General features: G+C 39.5%; 1 protein-coding gene across 2 annotated transcripts; it reads left to right on the top strand.

The window, feature by feature from the left end:
- The first annotated feature begins 1,968 nt into the window (after window positions 1-1,968).
- tub (TUB bipartite transcription factor) lies at window positions 1,969-21,389 on the top strand. 2 transcript variants are annotated; one of them, XM_076110168.1, is made up of 12 exons: window positions 1,969-2,006; window positions 9,297-9,348; window positions 10,971-11,133; window positions 12,289-12,426; window positions 13,966-14,124; window positions 15,398-15,519; window positions 16,820-17,011; window positions 17,463-17,575; window positions 19,582-19,696; window positions 20,630-20,728; window positions 20,852-21,023; window positions 21,256-21,389. In XM_076110168.1, the coding sequence occupies exons 1-12, from the start codon at window positions 1,969-1,971 to the stop codon at window positions 21,387-21,389; spliced, it is 1,497 nt and encodes a 498-aa protein (XP_075966283.1). The 2 variants fall into 2 exon arrangements, with proteins under 2 accessions (XP_075966283.1, XP_075966284.1); XM_076110169.1 differs by lacking the exon at window positions 13,966-14,124.
- Window positions 21,390-21,522: the final 133 nt, after the last annotated feature.

Below are 21,522 nucleotides of genomic sequence, written 5' to 3' on the forward strand. Positions count from 1 at the left end.
AATCAAGTTATCCCATGTTATGTATATACTGTATATATATTTATATTTCATATATATTAATTTTTGGGATGGACCTTCCAGATTTGTGATTGTTCCGCCGTTTTCATTTTTTGTCTAATTGTCAATTTTGAAATTGTGAAAAGCCATTTCAAAGTCGCATATAGAAAACCTTAGATTCAACATTTCATGAACTTAAAACAAATATTTTTGTCATGGACTTCATATAAACAGAAACGTCTTTATTTCTCTGTTGGCTTTCACTGCCGTTTCATTTTCCACACGATTTACTTTGGCAGTCTACCACCAAACTCTATCAGTGATGCTTTTTTTCCAAGGCGGCCAATAAATAATTGAGGGAAGATGCTTGAATGCCCTTATTAGTGACTCCACTGTTTGACTCGTCTTTGCTGACATAAATAACATTTTTAACGCAATGCTGAATGCTATATTACAGCGTTACCCTGTGACACAATGTCTGTTATCTGATCAGCTCATGATATGAGTTATAACCTTGGGAGAACGAACTAGCTTTAGCACATTACAACACGTAGATCTTAAGTGTGTGTGTCTGCGTGTGTGTGTGTGTGTGTGTGTGTGTGTGTGTGTGTGTGTGTGTGTGTGTGTGTGCTCGCACTTCAATGCATTTGCGTACTTTCGAATGGTTTGGTGCACTGAATGTCCCAAATCCATGTGAATGTTATAGTGCAACACACACGGATGATGAAATACAGCAAATAAAAGATTTAGCTTGAAGATGTTTTTCAGGGAGTCAGTAGAATGGAGGATGCTCTGATCTCTACCCAGAAGCAAAAGATTGTCTTCCCCAAGTAATAGTCAGGAGTGGTTCAGATGATGATTTCACTTTCTTAAAATCAGCACACGCGCTCTTAAAGCGGCGATATTTGGTGAATCAACTCCTTGTATAGCAGTTTTGTGACAAGGAAGCCGCTGGGTTTAACTGTCTATAGATGGACTCCTGAATAACCCTGGGAACACAGTGAGTGATGTGTGTATGTGTGGTGACAGTGAAGGGCTGCAGACGGAGGGCGGAAGCAGATGTGTGTGAGAGAGGTTGGGAGCTGTGGCACTATCACAGGGTGCCTTTGTCTGGCTGTAGAGAGTGTTCAATTAAAGGCTGTTAACACTAGTCTGCACAGTCATATGCTAATGCCTCTTACTCTGAGAGAATAAATAAATAATGGTCCAGAAAACACATCTGAATCCCTGCTTTACATGCCTCATGCAACACAGACAGTGTGGAAACAGAGAGCGTCAGAAAGAGAGAGCGTGTGTGTGTGTGTGTGTGGTTCCATTATAGAGATATGTGCAGTAGATGTTCCTTCTACGCTGCACAGAAATAGCATAGAAGGAACATCAAAGAGGGAAGACAAAGGCTACTCTTTATAGCCTTTTTTTGCTTCCGGCTTTGCACTTGATGCTGCTTGAGGTGACGATACACAGAAGATAACGAGAGATAGGTTGGGTGGAGAGGCACGGAGAGGGATTTGGACAGGGAGGAAGGAAGGGAAGGGAAGGGGAGGGGAGGGGGATTTAAAGGGCAAGAAACGGAGGGAGATTTAGATAGAGCCTACAGAGGGAGAGCGAGGGAAGAGAGCCAGCACAGAGCAGGAGCAGAGGAGGTAGATGGGAGAAGAGAAGAGGAGAGGCATTGACTGGAAGCGTACACATGGTAGAGGAGAAAACGGCTATTTCATGTGCTCTGTGTGCATGACTGAGGAGTGCGGCAGTCTGTCTGGATTGTTAGTCATCTGCTGCTCCACAGCTAGAGGACAGACGAAGAAACACAGGCAGGCTGGGGAATATTGGACTGTGTGCAGAGGATGAACGGGCGATGTGGGCTCTCCGACTGTGATCGCTGTCCTCAGACCTTGTAGCCACTTTCACTGGTGCTGTTGCAGGCCGTTAGCCTCGCAGTTAGGCAGCAGCAGTCAGAGTGATTGATACAGAATGAGCTCCAAGCACTCCTCCGACTGGATTCCCTACAGGTACTGTACCACATGCGTGGGAACACAGGAGAAAGGGCACAGTGTTCATCTTTTGAAGCAGTGTGTGCATGTCTGTGTATCTTAGCTGGTGTTGTCAGACACTGACCTGAGTGTCTGACAAGGAGATCAGACTGATAACGGTAACAATGAATTGATAAAAGCAAACAATTTGTTTTTTTTTGGTGGCATAATATTCTTGTTTTTGCTAATAGGAACAAGTTTAGTGGACAAATGTTGCTTCTTTGTTTTTATATTTTAGAACGAGCCTCTTTAAAAAAATATATATATAAATAGAGCAAAAGTGAATCCCAAAATTTCAGCTGTGTAAACTATTGAGGTCTCAATTTGGCCATGTGTAAAACTGCCTGTTATTTGATTTCAATTTAGTGCTGCTTAACTGGGTTCAAAATAAGTAGTTTAATTGGAGGTTTGAATCATAATCACGTCATATTTTCACTTGGTTGTCTTTAAAAAAATGACTGAGGAAGTTCCTGCCTTTGCGTGCGAGTGGTCTGTACTGTATGATGCTGCAAAGTGTATGAGGATTGAAGAGCTTTTAGTATCTTGCTGTAAAACCTACATCTGCTTTCATCATTTCAAGTGCAGTACTAACGCTGCTGGTGCTTTCCTCTGATTGAATACCTATTGCCATGGTTTCCCTGCTTACTTTGATGCCATTGGCTCACGGTTGCTATAAGTTACTGTGGCTGGAAAGGAAACTGGAAAACACTGTAGAGACACTGATACTTGGGTATCGCATTTAATAACAAGGTTAATATAAAGGCATTTTACGAAGTCATTAAACGAACAACAATGAATTATTCATGACTGATGCAGTACTGGTGAAAAACAAACTATTTATTTGATCATTCTACAGTTTGACCTTCTCGCCCCTTCACTTTTTGTTTAATTAAGAAAAAATCAGCTACAAGCTGATGTGATTAAAATAATGTAAACAAAACCTAAACCACTCTCAGTGTCCAAAGTTATCTCTCAAAGTGTGCCATTTTAGTGCCAGTGGGGTAGAGAGATTAATGGGTCCTCAATGAGCCGTTTTTCCTCATCCAGTGAAGCTGCCATGAAAAATGCATGGGCCTCTGCAGAGTTAGAGGAGACAGCTGTACTATGTGGCTCTCTCATATCATTAGAGATATACTGTGCATGCAGGGGAAATAGCTCACAAACACACAGAAACAACACTTGTTCAGTAGCTCTTCTCTGTGGGGAGCCAGATTAGCATTTCCGAAGTGCAAAGCTTTAGTTCTTTCTGTTTTTCTCTGACATGGGAACCCAGGGAGGCAAGCAGAAAGTGTCAGCTCGTGACAGCAGAAATTGTGAAATTGCTATATTGTCAAAAAGGCATTTCCAATTATTTCACATTCGTTTTTTTCAAAAAATCGTATCTGAGGTCAGTTAATGACATTTACTGCCATGGTCTTTATCAGTTTTCTTATATTGTCATATTGTGTCAATATTAGCTTTATTATTCACTTTACTTATAAGGTCAGTTCGTTACAAGTGCTCATCAGATTAATGTTCTCACAATCAAATTTCAAGCATTGCAACCTGCTAATTCAATTGAAACGTACTTTCGTGTGCATATTGGATTGCCCTCCAGTGTTGCCAGGTGCTGCTGCAGAATCACCACACACCTTGTGATGCATATGAAGCTATTTTAAAAGTGTGAAGAGGAGTCTGGGAGGGACTGATGACAGTCAAATCCTTCCCTCTCCTGAGTATTATATTCACTTTGGGCTGGATGAGTTAATTCAAAATAAACTATTTTTGTGTCCAAATAAAATGTAAATAATTTATAAATTTTTCTTTTTTCTTTAAAAAAAATAAATTTTAATAAGGAGAGATCATAATCAGTCTAGAATTTCAAAGCATCACCCTTTGAACAGTGCTGTCTGGAACTTGATGTGTGTGGTACAGTCTATTGCAAACATAGTGCTTCTGTTACAATGAACACATCCTTATACCTTAATGGTAATTACGTTACTTAGGTTAACGTATGCAGTAGTCAACGTTAGCTTTTGGGTTAACGTCCTGTGTTTGTCTGACCCATCCATCCAACCCAAGCTCTTTCCTACAAAGTCTTTGTCGCACCTGACTTCCTTCTTTGCTCCCGTCATAATTACTATGGTCACGAGAGGTTGACGCCTAACAATAAACGCAAATATGGGTCGTAATAAGCTGTGTGCACAGACGACCTACACACCTGTTTTTACGGTCTGCTTACAGACCAACAATAATTTGATTCTAAAATTCTAGCTATTCAAATTCAATTCAATTTTCTGCTTGGATAATGTTGAAACATTATCCATAATTTAAAAATACACATTATTTTAAATAGTTAAAGTGCTTCAACACATAATTTAAATTCTCGGTTTTAATGGAAAAAGAAGGCTTTAAGTAATGATTAATACAAGCTTTGGTTCACTAGATGTTCCCTTGACCTGGCGATGGTCTAGAAACAAAGCAACATTTTGGCTTTATCAATAATATTGTACCTTCTTAATACTTGATATTATTGACCTTCTTGCACCTTAGAGTTGCTCCTTGAATAGATTATAAAGCTGCCTGTGAACCTCACTATCGGTGTTTTGCAGTGACCACTTCACAATAACAAGCCGTTTGACCTCCACTGGAACAGCTCTGTTTGGATCATTATCTTTCTGTCTGATGCCTATTCACACACTTGATCACTCTGATTGCAGACATGGAGTGTTTTGTTTGTCTGTACGTCTGACAGAGAGTAGGAGGTAAATACATTCTCATTGCATCTGTGTTGGCCTCTGTCGTAAAACTATGAGCTGGTAGTGCAGGTAGACTGAATATTCATTGACTGATCTCACATGCTGCAGCTGCAGGACTGACCGTCAACTATCACTGTATTGTTCATGCTTTTAACAGAGGTATGAAGAGTATAAAATGCTTATAAATGATGTTGACAAACCACCTGTTAGCTTTATTTATCACGCACCAGTAAGGCTTTATTGGAAATTAAAACAGATTTGCCGCAGTTGACATTAATCAAGCTGAGGGAAAAAATGGAACATATTAACTCAAATACATAGTTGGAAATGCATTCTGCTTTCAATTATGTTGTAACTATCTACCCTGCAATTACTAGTCAGCATTGCGGAATCAACTAAATTGATTTTGCAAATGCATACATACCCATATGGTCTTTTATCATTTGAATGTCATATTACTACACCTTCAGGCAGTATGCAGGAAAGGTTTTTAATTGTTGAGAGTCAAATATGGCTTTTAAACGTACACATATTTCCCAGAAGGTAATGGAAAATAAAATGAGAGACTTGTGCATTTGTTAAGAACATGCATCATGCTGTCTATGTCATTAGCGGCGTAACTCATCAGCAGTGTAAGGAAACACGTTTCATGTAAAAACACAATGCCAGTAAAACAACTCAGTCATAGTTAAGTGCTGGAAGAACAACATTGTTCTCATCTTACTTCATCTTTCATCCTTTCCTCTTCTGCTGTGTCATTCTCTCCAACTCTTCTGAGAAAACCTCTCACTGCCCTCTAGTTAGGAACCGTTGAGGTTTTTCAGGGGTCTCTGAGATGCCCGTCCACACAAGCTCAGTGAAAAGGGAGAACTGGAAACAGAGAGCAAGCAGCCAATCACTTGTGCTGGTTGAATAACCTGTTGTTTTGTTAGTGAGAGTGATTGATGTACTGCAGTTTATGCAGATTATTAAAGAGCAGAGCAAAACAGCAGCACAGTGGTAGCCACAGTAAAACTCTGGTAGGGTTTGACCTGTGAGGTTCACCAACCGCTGATGTTTATATAGGTGAAGTTTGTGAATTGTCAATAATGTATGACTGAGAAAATGTACTAAAAACACTGTACAATAGTACAAAAATACAAGAAAAGGTCTAATGTGGAAATGGAGTGCTGCAGTCGGCATGGAGACAACATTTAACAATGTTACAGAGAAAGACTGGCGTCAGTCAAATTCTAACTTTGTTTGTGGGGGACATGTTGTCACAAACACTTTCATATTTGGATTTGATGTCTTTTTGCTTTGCCCGATGTAGTTGTGTGAATTAGATGAGTTTCACTTATTCTTGCACGCATTAACAGATGGATGAACAAATCCCCAGTGGGTCATATGTGAGGGTCATTTGGAATTAAAAGCTGTTCAGTCAGAGCACACTGGAAGAGGGAGGTTACAGTTAATAGCTATGTTAATATGCAAATGTTATAATCAAATCAACATTGGTAATGGCTGACCAAAAATCTGAATCTGCTTTTGATTTTTAAATTAAATTGTGTTTGATAAAAAAATAAAATACCTGATCAATAAAAGTAAGGTAGGAAATAACAAATATTATTCTGTTCTTGGCTCTCTTTTTCCTCTCTCTCTGGATATCAATATATATGGATATAATGACGGCAGACATTTCACATACTCATGAATCAATTGGTCTATTAATCAATGCTGATTCTGATATATGATTGATCCTTAAATGAATGCATACTTTTAAAATAACAAAAAAGAATGCCTCTGTTTCATTTCAATGTAAATTTGAATGTTATGACTGTTGGTCGGACAAAGCAAAGCGTTACTTTGAGCTCTGGTAAATTGTGATGGCCTTGATTGTATCTCTGTGCAGTTACTGTAGTTCCTTTATGTTAATGTTTGTTTGTTATTAGATTATCATATAAAGAAGGCAGCACTGCAAGAAAAGGCACTCATCTCTGTATATACGTATATACTTTAAAAGGGACATATCGTGCTCATTTTCAGGTTCATACTTGTAGTTTGGGTTTGTACTAGAATATTTTAACATGCATTAATGTTCGAAAAACACATTATTTTTCTCATACTGTTGAATATACCTGTAATCACCCTCTGTCTGAAACGCTCTGTTTTCACGCATGTCTCTTTAAGCCCCCCTCGCGTAAAAGCCCAGTCTGCTCTGATAGTAGTTCTCATGCCGTGGGTGGAGATACTTAGATGGGTGGAGGTATATTCCAATGGCCAAGCCTGTCACATAGGAAGGTGAGACAAATCTGAATGCCTGGTTGAATCACATGTTTTTTTATCGAGGCTGCCCACAAACAAAATTGCATTCTTCATGATAAGTTTCACAGCCACTTACAGCATTCTGTGGACGGAGAAACAGTCGCCAAATTGCTGAAATCATATAAGAATTTATTTTACCAGAATTGCTAGTGCTACGTTGACCTTTAGGCATTTGCTTTGGCCAGTGGGATTATACGGTGCACCTCCAAATCAAATATTGTCCGAGGTGTTCCTGTGGAGAAAGATTGTACCCAGTTGTTTTAGACCGATCTGCTGAGGGAAGCAGAGAATCATGTTCAGAGGTTGCACAATGTGAAGCACACTCCTGATCTCAGTCTATTATGTGTTGTGCTGCTGGGAAGGGATGCTTCTCTTACAATGAATCCTCGGTGACTTCCTTTTGTCCTTGCTTTCTCTTTACAACGCATCAGATATTATATGCGCTGCAGAAGACACAAGAATGCTTTTGAGAGATATAAAAAATGTAAATGAACAGTAGCACCTGTCACATTTATCACATTTCTCTGCAGCACCAACTGGATAACCTGGTGAAAGACACTTACACTGGTAGGACTGAGGGGTTGATTACCAAAGGTAACAATGTCCATTTACCTAGTTTGAGGTGATACGGTTCACATAAGATCTCTTTCATCAATCAAATCCTCTCTCTTGAAAGTGAAATGTGCAATTGAAGACAGGTGCTGTTTAGTTAGCCCCAAATCTAAATGGGCTTTTGACAATCAGCATACGACTCCCCATCATTTGACCCCTCCATCTCTCCCTTTCTTGTGACAGACGCCGCTGTCCATATGTTCACTACAGTTTCTGAAGTGTGAGCCTTGGATTTAAGGAAAAACATTGACAATGTTGTTTGCTGCATTTTGCTGCACATGTTCCTCCAGTCACAGTCACTCTGGGCTTTTTTTACGCCTTGTTGTCACTGCTGCATCTCAGCTGCAACACCTTTTAAAGCCGTGCAAGTGCAAATTAACCGACAGAGCATGTAATGGACTATTTAACATTCTATAATCCGTCTGCTACTGTGAGGAAAACCATCTGAAAATGAAATTATAGATTTTCAAGGAAATACAGCAGTGTCTCAATTATAGGAGGCGTTTGTTTAGTAAAGGGGATAGCTCAGCAAAGGAAACCAAGGATGTCTCACACCGCTCTTCTGCTCTCACTAATGATCCAGGCCAGCTTCATGTTTTTTTTCTGGACACTATGACATCACTCTAAGCATCATGTTCATGATGCCTCTGATTCTGTTGCTGTTGCACTCACCGAGAAGCTTTGCAGGAATCCTCCTGGCTCATATTATTGAGGGGGTGTTTTTAACGGGCTGTATCTATCTAAGCACACATGCTGTCATTAAACTGCTTCAGTGTATTTGATGAGATACAAACTCCGTGATGCTATTACACACTTAGCTCTGCAGCATTGCCCTCTTTTCACTTATTCTGCAACTGACTGGTACGTTTTTATTGTTGAACTTCATGCAGGCTTCTTATCCTCCAATGTGTGTTGTCCATACCATCCTATTTAGTCTATCGCATGTTAGTAAAAAAAAATAATTTACTATTTAATACATATTTTGATCAGAATTTGAACATGTGGACATAAAGTAAATTAGGGATATTGAAGGATCAAGTGTGGCTGGCTATTGTATATTTAAGTGCATACAGTGCAAGATAAGGCTTTCTTGTTACTCACACCAAAATATAAGTAAAAAAAAAAATGAAATACATTAAAATAAATCAAAAGTATTTTTTTCTGTAGTACCACATTGTTGTAGTAAATTGTGTTAAAGATACGAATGCACAAAACGATAAATGCACCTTTTGTACAATTAATATGCGCATGTATACTCATTTTGTTTTTCAGGGATTGATGAGCCCAATGCATGTTGGGAGTGCAGTAGTAATCACTGTCATGAGGGTAATTTAGGTGTCAATGTGAGAACAAAATGTCTTGCAGCGTAAACAAATGCACTGTTTCCTGAAGTCTACAACAAGCTTCATTACCATATACAGTATATTAAAGGCAATGAAGCTGATATATAGTCAGCTACTGCAAGTGTTCAACCTTTTGCTGCAATTTTAGTTGCAATTGAATTAACTAAAGCAGTTTGGAAAATGTCTTTATTATATTATGAATATAAACAGCCGAGGAGCACTTTTCAGAAATGACCACTACCCTCCCCTCTCTTTTTTTCTTTTCTTTGCAGCACTTTAGATGATGAGGGCACCAACCTACGACAACAGAAACTGGACAGACAGGTAAGTGTTTGTTGTTGTTCCAAGCGGCGTTCTAATGAGAAAGTGGTTATAAGTCCAGTATTACCCCAACCCCAATCTATTGACCAGGTATGCTAAACCATAAACACATATTTATAAACATCTATAAATAAACATGTTTGCGTTACACTAGGTTTTCAATTCTAAAACACACATTTGCAAACACACTGTTACTTACATTAGACACATCATTCAAAACTAAAGGCCCGAGTGTGTTGTTTGCTAAACATTGCCATTGAAATACTACATATGCAATTATCAAGCACCTGCACCCAGAGTGCACCTGTGAAAACCTGTGTAACCAATTAGATCACTTGTGCACAATTCTCTCGCCGATTTTGGAGAGAGAGTTAGAGGACTGTAATCGCAATATACTGTATTTTGTTTACAGTATATCTGATACCGTTATGACTGCATGAGAATAAGCACTTTTTCTTTGTTTCCCTGTGGCATTTGTGTTCATAGTCTATATTTACAGCATACTACAAATGAAAATGCCCAAAAATATCGCTTTAGAATGAAGTGTTTGCTCTTGCAAGAGATGGAAGCTATTTTGTATTTTATGGATATGTTTTTGTTTTTTGTGTGTCGAGTTTTAACAAAGAGGGCTCTTATTTCAGAAATTGTGTTTTAGCACTTGCAAAAAATGTTGTTTGTTTGTTTGTAATAATGATTTATTGAGGCATGACCTTACTTCTTCGATTTACTCTTCACTCAATGGGTTTCTGTTATTTCTGAAGACTCACGTACGACTTTAAGTGCAGCGTGATGTAAAAACAAAACATATTTCTCATTGTTCATCACTGACCTCTCAGTCAGAGGGAGAGAGGCTTACGAGTAGCTGTGCATTACAGACCTGTGCCTTACCCACACGTCAAAGCCTTAACCATCAAATCCATGCGTAAATGTGCCTTTCACTGTCTCGAGCTTTACAGGAGATACTGTTGCGCGCTAATGCTCTGCAGCCTGAATTCTCACTAATAGAAACCATCAATATTTGATGAGCTCTGGCTTGAAGACTTGCATATAGCTGACAGTTAGTCCAGATGAATTGCTATATCCAGCCGCAGGTCAAAGTGTTTCGGGCAGCTCATCCTTAAACATCTTCACATTGTTTTCCTGGTTTAACAGATTTATCTGAGACCGTGTTATTGCGAACGTGCTTTTAAACCCAACACTCTGCCTACAGTATGAAGGCAGCTTACATGGAAATCTGGGATGCCTTCTAAGTGATTATCACAAACGAATTGAATTAAAATCCACTATAAAATGGAAAATTATTTTGTATTGTATATGTGAGGCGATCTCAAACAATTAGCAGCTAAATTGTTACATAATCACTCACTGAGGTCATTTTGTTTAGAAATGTGTCCTAAGCTGTACTGATGAAGAAAGACTCGTACATGTTTCGTGACTGTCAGGTTAAATGGCCAAAAGAAATGAGAGGTTGTTCTTTATTGTAGTAATTGGTGCTTACTTCAGTGACCTCGGCTCCTTATAATGATGTGTAATAGGGGAGTGTAGCTTCTCTCATTTGCTTAAACTGTGCCTTGATCATTTGTCTTTCTATCTGGACACGTTTGTGCGTGAAACCTTCACAACAGCGAGCGCTCCTTGAACAGAAGCAGAAGAAGAAGAGGCAGGAGCCTCTGATGGTCCAGTCTAATGTAGACGGGAGATCTCGCACCCGTCGGACTAAACAGAGCGAGGAACAGGCTCCACTGGTGGAATCCTTTCTCAGCAGCAACAGCAGCACCATCTACCATGGTGAGCAAAGTCCTATGGGACTCTGTTGATGCAGGAAGCTCAACCGGAGGGTTTAAGAAACACTCTGGATTGAGCATGAAGATCTCAGACTGCTTGTTTGATCAATCTGTTTTGATTCACAGGAAATATTTATTCTTGGACTGAAAGAGACTTTCTTCTTATGTGGTTTATGTTTCTTTCCCCAGTCAGAACTGTATACTACATGTAGCACAACTCCCAAACATCTAACTATACAAATATTTGAATAACTAAAAAGAACAGTTGCTGATATTATCGTTTAGAATTAGAGGCCATGTTGACCCACTGCAACATACCAATGTACCATCAATTGCAGGCACTCGCACTCTGCTGCAAATCTTAGAGCAGAAATGGTGTTAAGCCTGGGTTTGATGAGGTCTTCTTATCTACACACAGAGAACAGAGCAGCCAACTAATCCCCAACTCTGAAGACCAATTTCTGGGCTCAAGGCCATGAACTGTCACATTTCCTGCTGAGAGGAGAGACAATGTATTGACAAAATGTTACTCTGCACGATGCTGATATTCTGATGGAAAGAAGGGGAATAAAGCCTAATAATTTCCCCCAAAACAAGGGAAACAAATCTACTTGCTTGCATTCACTGTTTAGCTCTTTAATTCTCTATTCACCAAGGGGGGGGGGGATGTCTTTTACTTCGAATGAATACTGCATGAATGTTGACATGGCATTGAACAGGAGCCGAATGTTACTCTTATGTGTATTTTAAGCAAAAACTCTTTCTCACTATGAAAAATACATTTTAAAAACTACATCTGTAAATACATACTGTAAGATTTGATTCATTTTATAGAGAAAGATGATTTTATTCAGCAGTTCCCACTTCAGTTCATATTTGTAAACAAACTTTTTTCCTCGAGTTGGAACTAAAAACCAGTGCATCCATTACCTTTTTTAATTTTTGGCTTTACATTTATGTACTCACATTTGAATATTGTTAATTCATGCTTGAGACTGAATAATGAACACTGATCAGTATTAACTGTTACATATTATAACCTTTTTTAGTTTATTTTTTGTCAGTGTAACATTTTTACTTTTTTTGTTTTTCTTCCTCTCTGTCCATCTGCTCTGATAACATTGCATCTGCTGCTGCTCATCTCCATCCCTGTGTGTAGTGCAAGAAGCTGAACAGGAGGAGGTGAAGGTGATAGCGGACACACAGCCGCCTCGCTCAGCCAAAAAGGGCAAAGCATCGGCCAGCTCCACTCCACAGACGGGCAGCGACAAGAAGGAGAGGAAGGGGAAGCACAAAGGTCAGCCTACCTACACCAGCCTATTAAGGGCGGTCAGCAGTCGAAGTGAAGAATAGATAGAAAAGAGATGGTTGGACATCTGGAAACAAACCCTGCCAGTGAAGCAGCAACACTGTGGTGCCATGCTTGTCAGAGTTAAACTGTGTGTGTGATGATATATGACAGTATGAGTGCTGTCAGCCACATGAATTAGTCTTCAGGTGTGGAAATGGTGTAGTCCAACTATGTCTACAGTGCATTGTTTCCCTTAGCTTCTATGTTTTTCATCATTCACGCTGACACTATAGAGTGTAATAGGTCATCAAATTTAAAGAATCACTCCAGAAAAATAAGGAACTGACACACAAAGCAATCCGTCATACTATAACAACCCAAGGTTTATAACAGCATCATAACTAATCTTTCAATACGTATTTAGCTCACGCATCGCTGACATTAACTGTGCTTGTCATATGATCTAGCACAATACTATAGATGCTCATCTTTGGAATAACTGTGTCCCAGAAAAAAAACTGAAAAAGTGAATGAGATTCCACAGGGGTAAAAGATTAATCAGGCCAGTCGCGCCAAATTCACCACTGATGGACCTGTCTCATTCACTCTACGTCTCACTCTCTGACTCACTCTCGGATTTTCTCAAGCACGAGAACTCAGTTACAAGAGAGCTCCCAAGCTACTATGCAATCAGCTGCATCAAGGCTACAGAATAGACGAGTACAGGTTGATGAATTCACTCAGATGGAGCAAGTCAAGCTGCTACATAAATAAATCTACATCTGATATCCACTATTAAACAAAACCATATTAAATGCACACTGGCCTCCTACATGCACACCTCTTCTTAACCAGGCTTCCATAATAACATACACATGTTTTTTGTACACTTATATTTATGGTGACTAATCTGACAGAAATATGTCAAAAAACGTTCTCCATGCAGAATTTCCAGAATGAATAGTGCAACATGCTGTCTCATGAGGCGCTGGATTTATACATGCACACCTTTGAGGGAGAGGAAATAAAGGACACGAGAAACCAATTGATTAGACTAGTTAACAATTGTTACACGTAACAAAACCATTTTTAAAGATACACAGCAACAACATAAACAACCCCAAAAACTTAACTGTGCTTCATTCTTCCCATCATCTTTATTGTTCTTTTGCACTTCTACTGTATAAAAAAAGGGCAAGTAGAGCAGTCGTTTGTTTTAAAACTGGAGTGCACCGAATGCCTGGAGCAGCACGGACATAATGTTCTTGCCTCTTAAACATTAGAAGCTAATGTAATAGTGACAGGTGAAACAATTACATTAAACATTTTACAGAGCACAGAACACCCACACATTCAGTCATCAAGGCAGAGATGTGGAAATGTTGCTTATGCAAAGTGTTAACTACATGATGGTTACAACTGCCTGTGTTTTACTTTGCTAGGATTCATTTGGTAATTCACTGTTTGTTAACATGAGATAATGATTGTCGAACAGTAGCGCAGTTGTATTCTGATGCAGTTTGCTCTTGTGGGATTGTGGTTCAGCAGCGATGGATGGTTCGGCCTCCCAGCAAGATGATGGTCAGATCCAGATCCTGACGGTGGGCCACGCCAGCACAGAGGAGGGGGGCGAGGCAGAGCCTGTCATGAGCTGCACTCAGTCGCAGAGCAAACAGGATCTGCGCGTCACCATGCTCAAGAAAGGTACTGCCAGTGTTCGGAGAACGGTTCTGTCACTGCATCTGTAATAGCACGACCGTGCGTCCACATTTACACCCACGGCATTCTGGTCCACTGCTGCGGTGTGCTGGTAGGAAGGTGAAACACACTGAATCTGTTAGAACTGCAAATAGGAATGCCATTTTAAGACACAGTGTGTGAATGATGTAACTTATGATGCTGTGTTTTTCTTTCTTAAAAAATACGAGAGTTAAACACTGATTACAAATACACTCAGTTATTATTCCTTACATGATAGACACTCAATAGTTTTACTAGTGAGCTGTGAATTTAGATTTTGGACACACATATCATACGTTTTTGTGCCTTCACTGGTTGGTACAGTGTTATGTAACTGCGATTGATATTTCTACCACACGCAGAGGATTGCATTGTGAGATGTTTAGCAAAAAGTAGTGCCCATGCGATGGACTCTGCGTTGTTCGTCTTACTATATTAGAGGATTTTTTGGAGCATATAATGGACTTTACTCATATACTATTTTAGACACAGTTGAAGTTTGTTTTGTTTTTTAGGTTTCGAGCGGAGGAATGATAGTGACATTTTGACCATGTTAAAAGTGTTGTTGTTATCTTATCATGGTGCTGTTTACTCTTTCAAGTGATTCTTATTCCATTCTTTTATGAAGATTTGTTTTCTGGTAATTTATTGCCACAAAACATATTCCTTATTATGCAGTAAAACATAAATAACATTATATCTCTTGAACATGGATAACTCACAGACCTCTGGGAAATGGTCACTAATAAGTGTTTGTTTAATTTATGTTTTTGTATGCCTTCCACCTTTAGTATTTCACCAAACTACGAGCATATATTTATCTCACATACTTTTACCATGATACACTATGTATGAAAAAGTCGGACACTGAATGCTAATACACTAAATGCAATGCAATGCTGCAAGTACTTGCCATACTGTAGATGACAACAATATAACAGTGACTATAAACTCAAATGTACAAACACCCAGTGGGTTTTGACACCTAGTTTAACCATTTAATGGAAACTTGTGACCTTGTTGCACTCACAAACATGGAGCACAAGCAATTCTATTTAAACCTCAAACTGTCTTGTTTCATTACTCAAGTTATACTGGATGAAGTAGGAATGTGTTTCTCTTGAAGGCAACAGTTATTGCAGCATTTCATGTTACCAATTAACTCTAGTGGGAAAAAATCAGCAACACCGCTTTCTTTCTTTCTTTCTTTCTTTTTGTATTTTCTTTTTCTGTGAAGGTATATCCAGCAGTATGAATTTTGATGAAGAAGAGGATGATGAAGATGAAATTAGCTCCAGTTCTTCACAGCTCAACAGCAACACGAGACCAGGCTCTGCCACTAGCAAGAAGTCATGCAAGGTAAAGTAGATTTCACAGCACACACTTCCCTCTGCACGAGAGATGTGTCTTTCTTCTGCCTATGAAACCGGTGCCTGAATGACATGCAGGGAAAAAAAGATTACATTTTGGTGCTGGGCTGGACTCTGTTTAACACTCTTTCATTTTTAAATTTCTCAGGGCTTTTGCTGTTTCTGGCCTGCCATTATTTACTCACCACAGAGTCATTTTGCTGTGTATGTTACAGTGCAGATAAAACGGTGGGACGGTGGTGGAACGATATTCTCATACAGACACCTTACTGTATGTGTCTCTAGCAGTTTGAAAGGGAAACACTGTTATTTGTCTGGAGGCGGTGAGCCTTGCATGAAGGCCGAGGTGGGCCATTGTAAGCATTAATGTGCAATTTATGTCATACTATTAAGTATTTTGAAAATATGTGCTGTTAGCTGTTATTTTACATACTTCTGATCACTTGAAGTCAGGCAGCTCTGGATCTGCTTGATCTAATGTTTGAGGTTACTCACAGGAAATGTTGGTTTTGTTTTTCTCCACTTCAGGTGTGATAATGGATTACTGAGGTCAGATTACAATGTAACCCTCTTTAAAATGATAGTTTTGGTCTTTTCAAGTTGGGTTGTTTGAGGTACTTATACATAGTCAGTGTTTTTCCTACATGGACAGTGGTCAGCAGGCCCCCAGATTGGAGAAGCAGACAGGAGTACCAGCACAGCATCAAAGCTATGTACTGCTGTGGACAGGGACATCAGCTAAACGTACTTTAGCCACCTAAAAGAAAGAATTACCAGTTTAAGTGTATGCTATATTTGGAATATTTTCGCCGGTTCACCTTGCTGTGAACGGCCTATGTTTCCGATGGGGAACTGAAGCCGGTACCTATGCTATTGCCAGAGCTCCCAGACTCCACTGAAAAAACCCTGACATTTTTACACCGACCACCGTCTACTGTAAGTAACACACTGACTATGGATAAGAACCTCATACAACCCCACTTCAAAAGACCCAAACTATCCCTTTAAAACACATCCTCTTTGCAGCCTGTACGCTTTGTTCAGAGTGAAACCCCAGCTGGAATTACTCACAATAACCATCGTTTTCTCTTTGCTCCTCATTCCACTCTAATCTCTCCCTTCAGTCAACTTCTGTCTACACCGGGTCCTTATTTTAGACACAGTGTGCTCATTCTCAGTCCCAGTGGACGATTTGATCTTCAGACTCATTACTCTGTTCTAATGAAAGTCAACTCGCATCTCACCATCTCACAAGGGGATTGCCCTGTGTGGGCTGTTTTCACCTACAGGAGGTGGCCTCAGCACCCACTCCACCAGTCAACGAACCTGCCATCGATGTAGATGACCTTGAAGAGTTTTCTCTGCGTCCTGCCCCTCAGGGGGTCAGAGTGAAATGCAGAATCACCAGAGACAAGAAGGGCATGGACAGAGGCATGTATCCCACCTACTACCTTCACCTGGAGAGAGAGGACGGCAAGAAGGTGAGAAGGGTCAGGCAGCAGAAACTGTAAACATCAACAGAATTGACATATTATGAAACATTATGAAAACTCTACAAATTCAAATATTTTGAATAATCTGATTACAATGCATTATAAAATAATTATGATGTATTACAACTATGGAAATTATAATGCTCTGTGGTCCTTGCAAAAAAAATGTCAGTGAGTGAGTATGATTATAAGCCGATATAAAATGCTTTATAATGTATCATGTTGTTATAAAGCATTATGAACATTTATGAGTTCCACAGTGCTATAAGCAGATTATAAAGCCTTATAAGTATATTTATAAGGCATTATAGACACGGGTGTCATAGAAAGCGCTACTGAGATTGTCTTGTAGTTTCAAGCTGTGTGCACCAAATAATAATTTATTTGAATTAATTAATTTATGATTTACTCATTTGGTTTCCTGCTTGGCTTGTCACAGGTGTTCCTGTTAGCTGGCAGGAAAAGGAAAAAGAGTAAAACATCAAATTATCTCATCTCCATCGATCCGACTGATCTGTCTCGAGGCGGAGAGAGCTTCATCGGTAAACTGAGGTAAGTCCTCAGTGGCTTTGCTCCATGAAACGTTTTGGCAGCAGACACCAGGAATTATACACACATAGAAAGTGTTGTGTATGATTCCTTAATTAACTTTGTCTTTTACTGTCACTACTTTTTTGAGTTTTCTTAATAAATGTCTAATTCCAAAGCATCAATATATTTAATCTAACTAGAAACATTTCCATATGTGAATTATTGAAATACACTTAGAGTCTATACCCATTCCTCCATTCATAAATTATTATTTAGACCTGTGACAAAAAAAAGCTGCATGGGTAACATCTAAAGGTAACTCATGCTGTCCCTACTAAGGGATGAATGATGAACACATCATCTGCTAATTTATGAATAGTTAACAAGTAGTTCTTGAATAGCATCTTTGTATTCATAATTATCATAAGAAATGAATGTTCTGTACTGTTTTAGCCTCTTTAATGAAAATGTATAATTTAGAAAAACGTATTTGTTATATTGTTGTATTAACCCTCTGTGATTCACCGCTCATTAACTTGTTATTTTATGCCTTTCTCCTAAACATTAGCTGTAAGTTCTTTTAATGTTTACGGCCACATTAAGAGGTACGAAGTGAGTAGAGACATAATCTTTAGAGGCAGCTTCAAGGCTCCTTTAGTGGCTCCATGGAAACTCCTGAGGGTTTAATCAAACAGGGCTCTGTGCAGCCTTTAATCTTTAGAGCAGGCCTGACCATTGGTCGATGCTTTGTTCAAACCCAATCACATTCCTGCTTGAATGATGGCGATCTCAATTAAAATAAATGGTGACCTTTCATCTAATGGTCCTCAAGAGTAGGGGGCTGGCCTAAATGAGGAATGGACCATAAGACGTATGTAGTCAGCTGTTTGATGCTGTGGCTAACCCACCTTACCTACGATGGACACATCCAACACTACAGTCAACTTCTGGGCTGTGTTGTGTGTTTGTAAGACTATGTATTTGAATGTCAGAGGATGACAGCTACAGTGGCGGAGTTCACATAGTCACTGCCTTAATATGACTATAACTGAGAAACACAAATAGAGCAAAATAAGATGAAGAATTATTTGATATTGGACAAAAATACTTAATATCCCATTGTGTTGATATTTGATTTGCCCAGCGGATCACATATCAGTGGTCATTCTGGTTTTGAGAGCATTGCTATTATTATTAATTAATATCTCTAGTATTAGTCTTATAACATATGAACGAGTTGGGAAATGATGTGTTCAGAAGGTCATCATGTGAGAATAAGTTGTAGGAAGATTGCTTACTGTGCAGTATAGAACATGACCAGTAAATATTGTTACATAGCACTGTGGGAAATCATCAAGTGTAAAGTCAGAAATGATTTACAGTGGTTCAAAACATAAATGGCAGCGTCTGTGCATAAAGCATCTGGATGCTATCATATTTCATAGAATTAGGAAGCACCATTTCATATAGATGCTATTAATGCAACATTTATGGTACATAAAGTAGCAGAGCTATCTGCAGTGTTTCCCCCACTAGAGGCAGTAAGAAATCTTAAGTTAGTGAATCAAGGTAACAGGATCAGAAAAACATTCAGACACACAAATGTAATCTCACAACACGGGTATGCTTTCTTGTTTCCTTTGTAAATGAATCATGAATGATCTGTTTTTAGCTTCATCTAGCGTAGAGAGTCACTTAAAGGCAAAGCACTGGCCACTGGCCACTAGCCTCCCTCTGTGGTTTGGTGACCCACTGCCAGGATCTGGATCTGACTCCTCCTCTCCTGCTGGGAAGCCAGGCCATCGATTCCTGCTGAGCCCCGATCCCACAAGAACAATTTACATTAGAGCACAACAACTCTATTACTGTTCCACAATCAGGGTGACTTGAGGCGGGGTATTTAAAATGGCTGCTGTTGTTATTATACATTTTAAATTGTCACTAAAAGGAAAAGTTTGGTAGTTGTTACCGTCAAGATGTGCAGCTACATCTCCAGACCCCCTCAGTCTGTTATGTTTTCTTTGCAGGTCTAACCTAATGGGAACTAAGTTCACTGTATACGACAGCGGCCTGAACCCCATGAAGAGCACAACCAGCCTTGAAGCTAGCAACCTGCGTCAAGAGCTAGCAGCCATTTGCTATGTGAGTTGGTCAAAATGCTCCTGAACACACAAGCTGTACTTAGTTTTTCATACATTTCAAGAGATATGTTGAGCAATGAGTTGGCAATAAGACATATAGTAATTCACTGTGATCACATATTATACAGAGATAAAATACTAAATTAGGGCTGACATGGTTTGAAGTCATTTTTCTAATAACACACTTAACATGGAATGATTTAAATGTGCAATGTACAGGATCAGAGCATTAATATAGCAGAAAACAAATATTATCTATCTAAAGATCTAAAGATAGTCGAATGAAATCTATCTCCCTGTGTGTGTGTGTGTGTGTGTGTGTGTGTGTGTGTGGGGGGGGGGGGGGGGGGGGGGGGGGGTGTTTGTGTTGTTATCTGAGCTTCTCCGTTCTTTGTTAAGCCGGGCTGGCCGTGCATGCTTTTAGTGCAAATGTTAGTGCATGTTAGTGCATGTGAGCGCTGCTCGGCACTGCTCTCATATGGCAGTTACAGCTGATAACGCTGTTGATTCTCCCTCAGGTAAACATTGTTGGCTCTGTCGGCACTGTTGCTGTAGTTTGCACAGTTAGCTCTGTTAGCACCGTTAGAAATGTTTTTTATTTCTGTATATTGCACTTTTGATATCAAACATCTAAAGGAACCAACAGAGGGCCTACTGTTTGTGTAACTTTATCTGCTTTAAAAATTAGAAAAAGGTTAATATGTCCGGTGGCCTTTGAATTGCACAGCAGCATTGAGAGTCTAACGCAGATAATAAGATTAAAGCATTCATACAACAAGCTGAGGAGTCAGGGCATTGCCATAATCAGGTTGAAATCAAGTTATCATCTATGCATGTATAAATGGCCTTAACCTTCATTACAGTCCATAATAACATAACATTTGCTTAATAATGATGTAACTAAATTATGTAGTTTGTCATCTTTTCAATCTAGGAAACCAATGTTTTAGGATTCAAAGGACCGCGCAAAATGAGTGTCATCATTCCTGGAATGAACATGGACCATGAGAGAGTGTCTATTCGCCCACGAAATGTATGTTTCACCCCTAATTTCTTAATAGCTTTATCTGTGCAGACCAATTCAACCTCTTCTAATACTTATATAATTGATCTGGGCTTCATGTCAGAAACTATACTACTCTGTCCTTCACTACAGGACCATGAGTCACTACTGGCCAGGTGGCAGAACAAGAACACAGAGAGTGTGATTGAACTTCACAACAAGACGCCTGTGTGGAACGATGACACACAATCCTATGTGCTCAACTTCCACGGCAGAGTCACTCAGGCCTCCGTCAAGAATTTCCAAATCATTCACGACAATGACCGTGAGTTCTATTCCTCTAAACCGTTAGAGGTTTAATATTAACTACAATTACCAGAGTACATTTGACATGTTATAGTCATGTTGTCATGATTTAGAACAGCACTCCCTCTGTAAAATGTCCTTTTTGTTTTTTTCCCTTTCCTTATCAAAGGGTGGACCAATAACAAGAAGTGTAGCTAGTGAGAGAAAGTAATGGAGAAATAAATGTGTTTCCTGGTTCTTCTCCTCTGCAGCTGACTACATTGTGATGCAGTTTGGCCGTGTGGCAGAGGATGTCTTCACCATGGACTATAACTACCCAATGTGTGCCCTGCAAGCCTTTGCCATTGCACTCTCCAGCTTTGACAGCAAGTTAGCCTGTGAATAGATCCCAGCCTGATGTTCAGTGGAGAACTGGTCCATCTGTCCTCTCAACAAGGGCTGTTAATGTATCCTTGGGGCTGGTTTGACTTCTCCAAATCACGCGGGACCTTGGAAGTCCTGCATATCCCAAAATGCTT

Source organism: Anarhichas minor, unplaced genomic scaffold, assembly GCF_050575085.1.
Source record: "Anarhichas minor isolate MPS153535 unplaced genomic scaffold, ASM5057508v1 ptg000042l, whole genome shotgun sequence".
Taxonomy (NCBI): domain Eukaryota; kingdom Metazoa; phylum Chordata; class Actinopteri; order Perciformes; family Anarhichadidae; genus Anarhichas; species Anarhichas minor.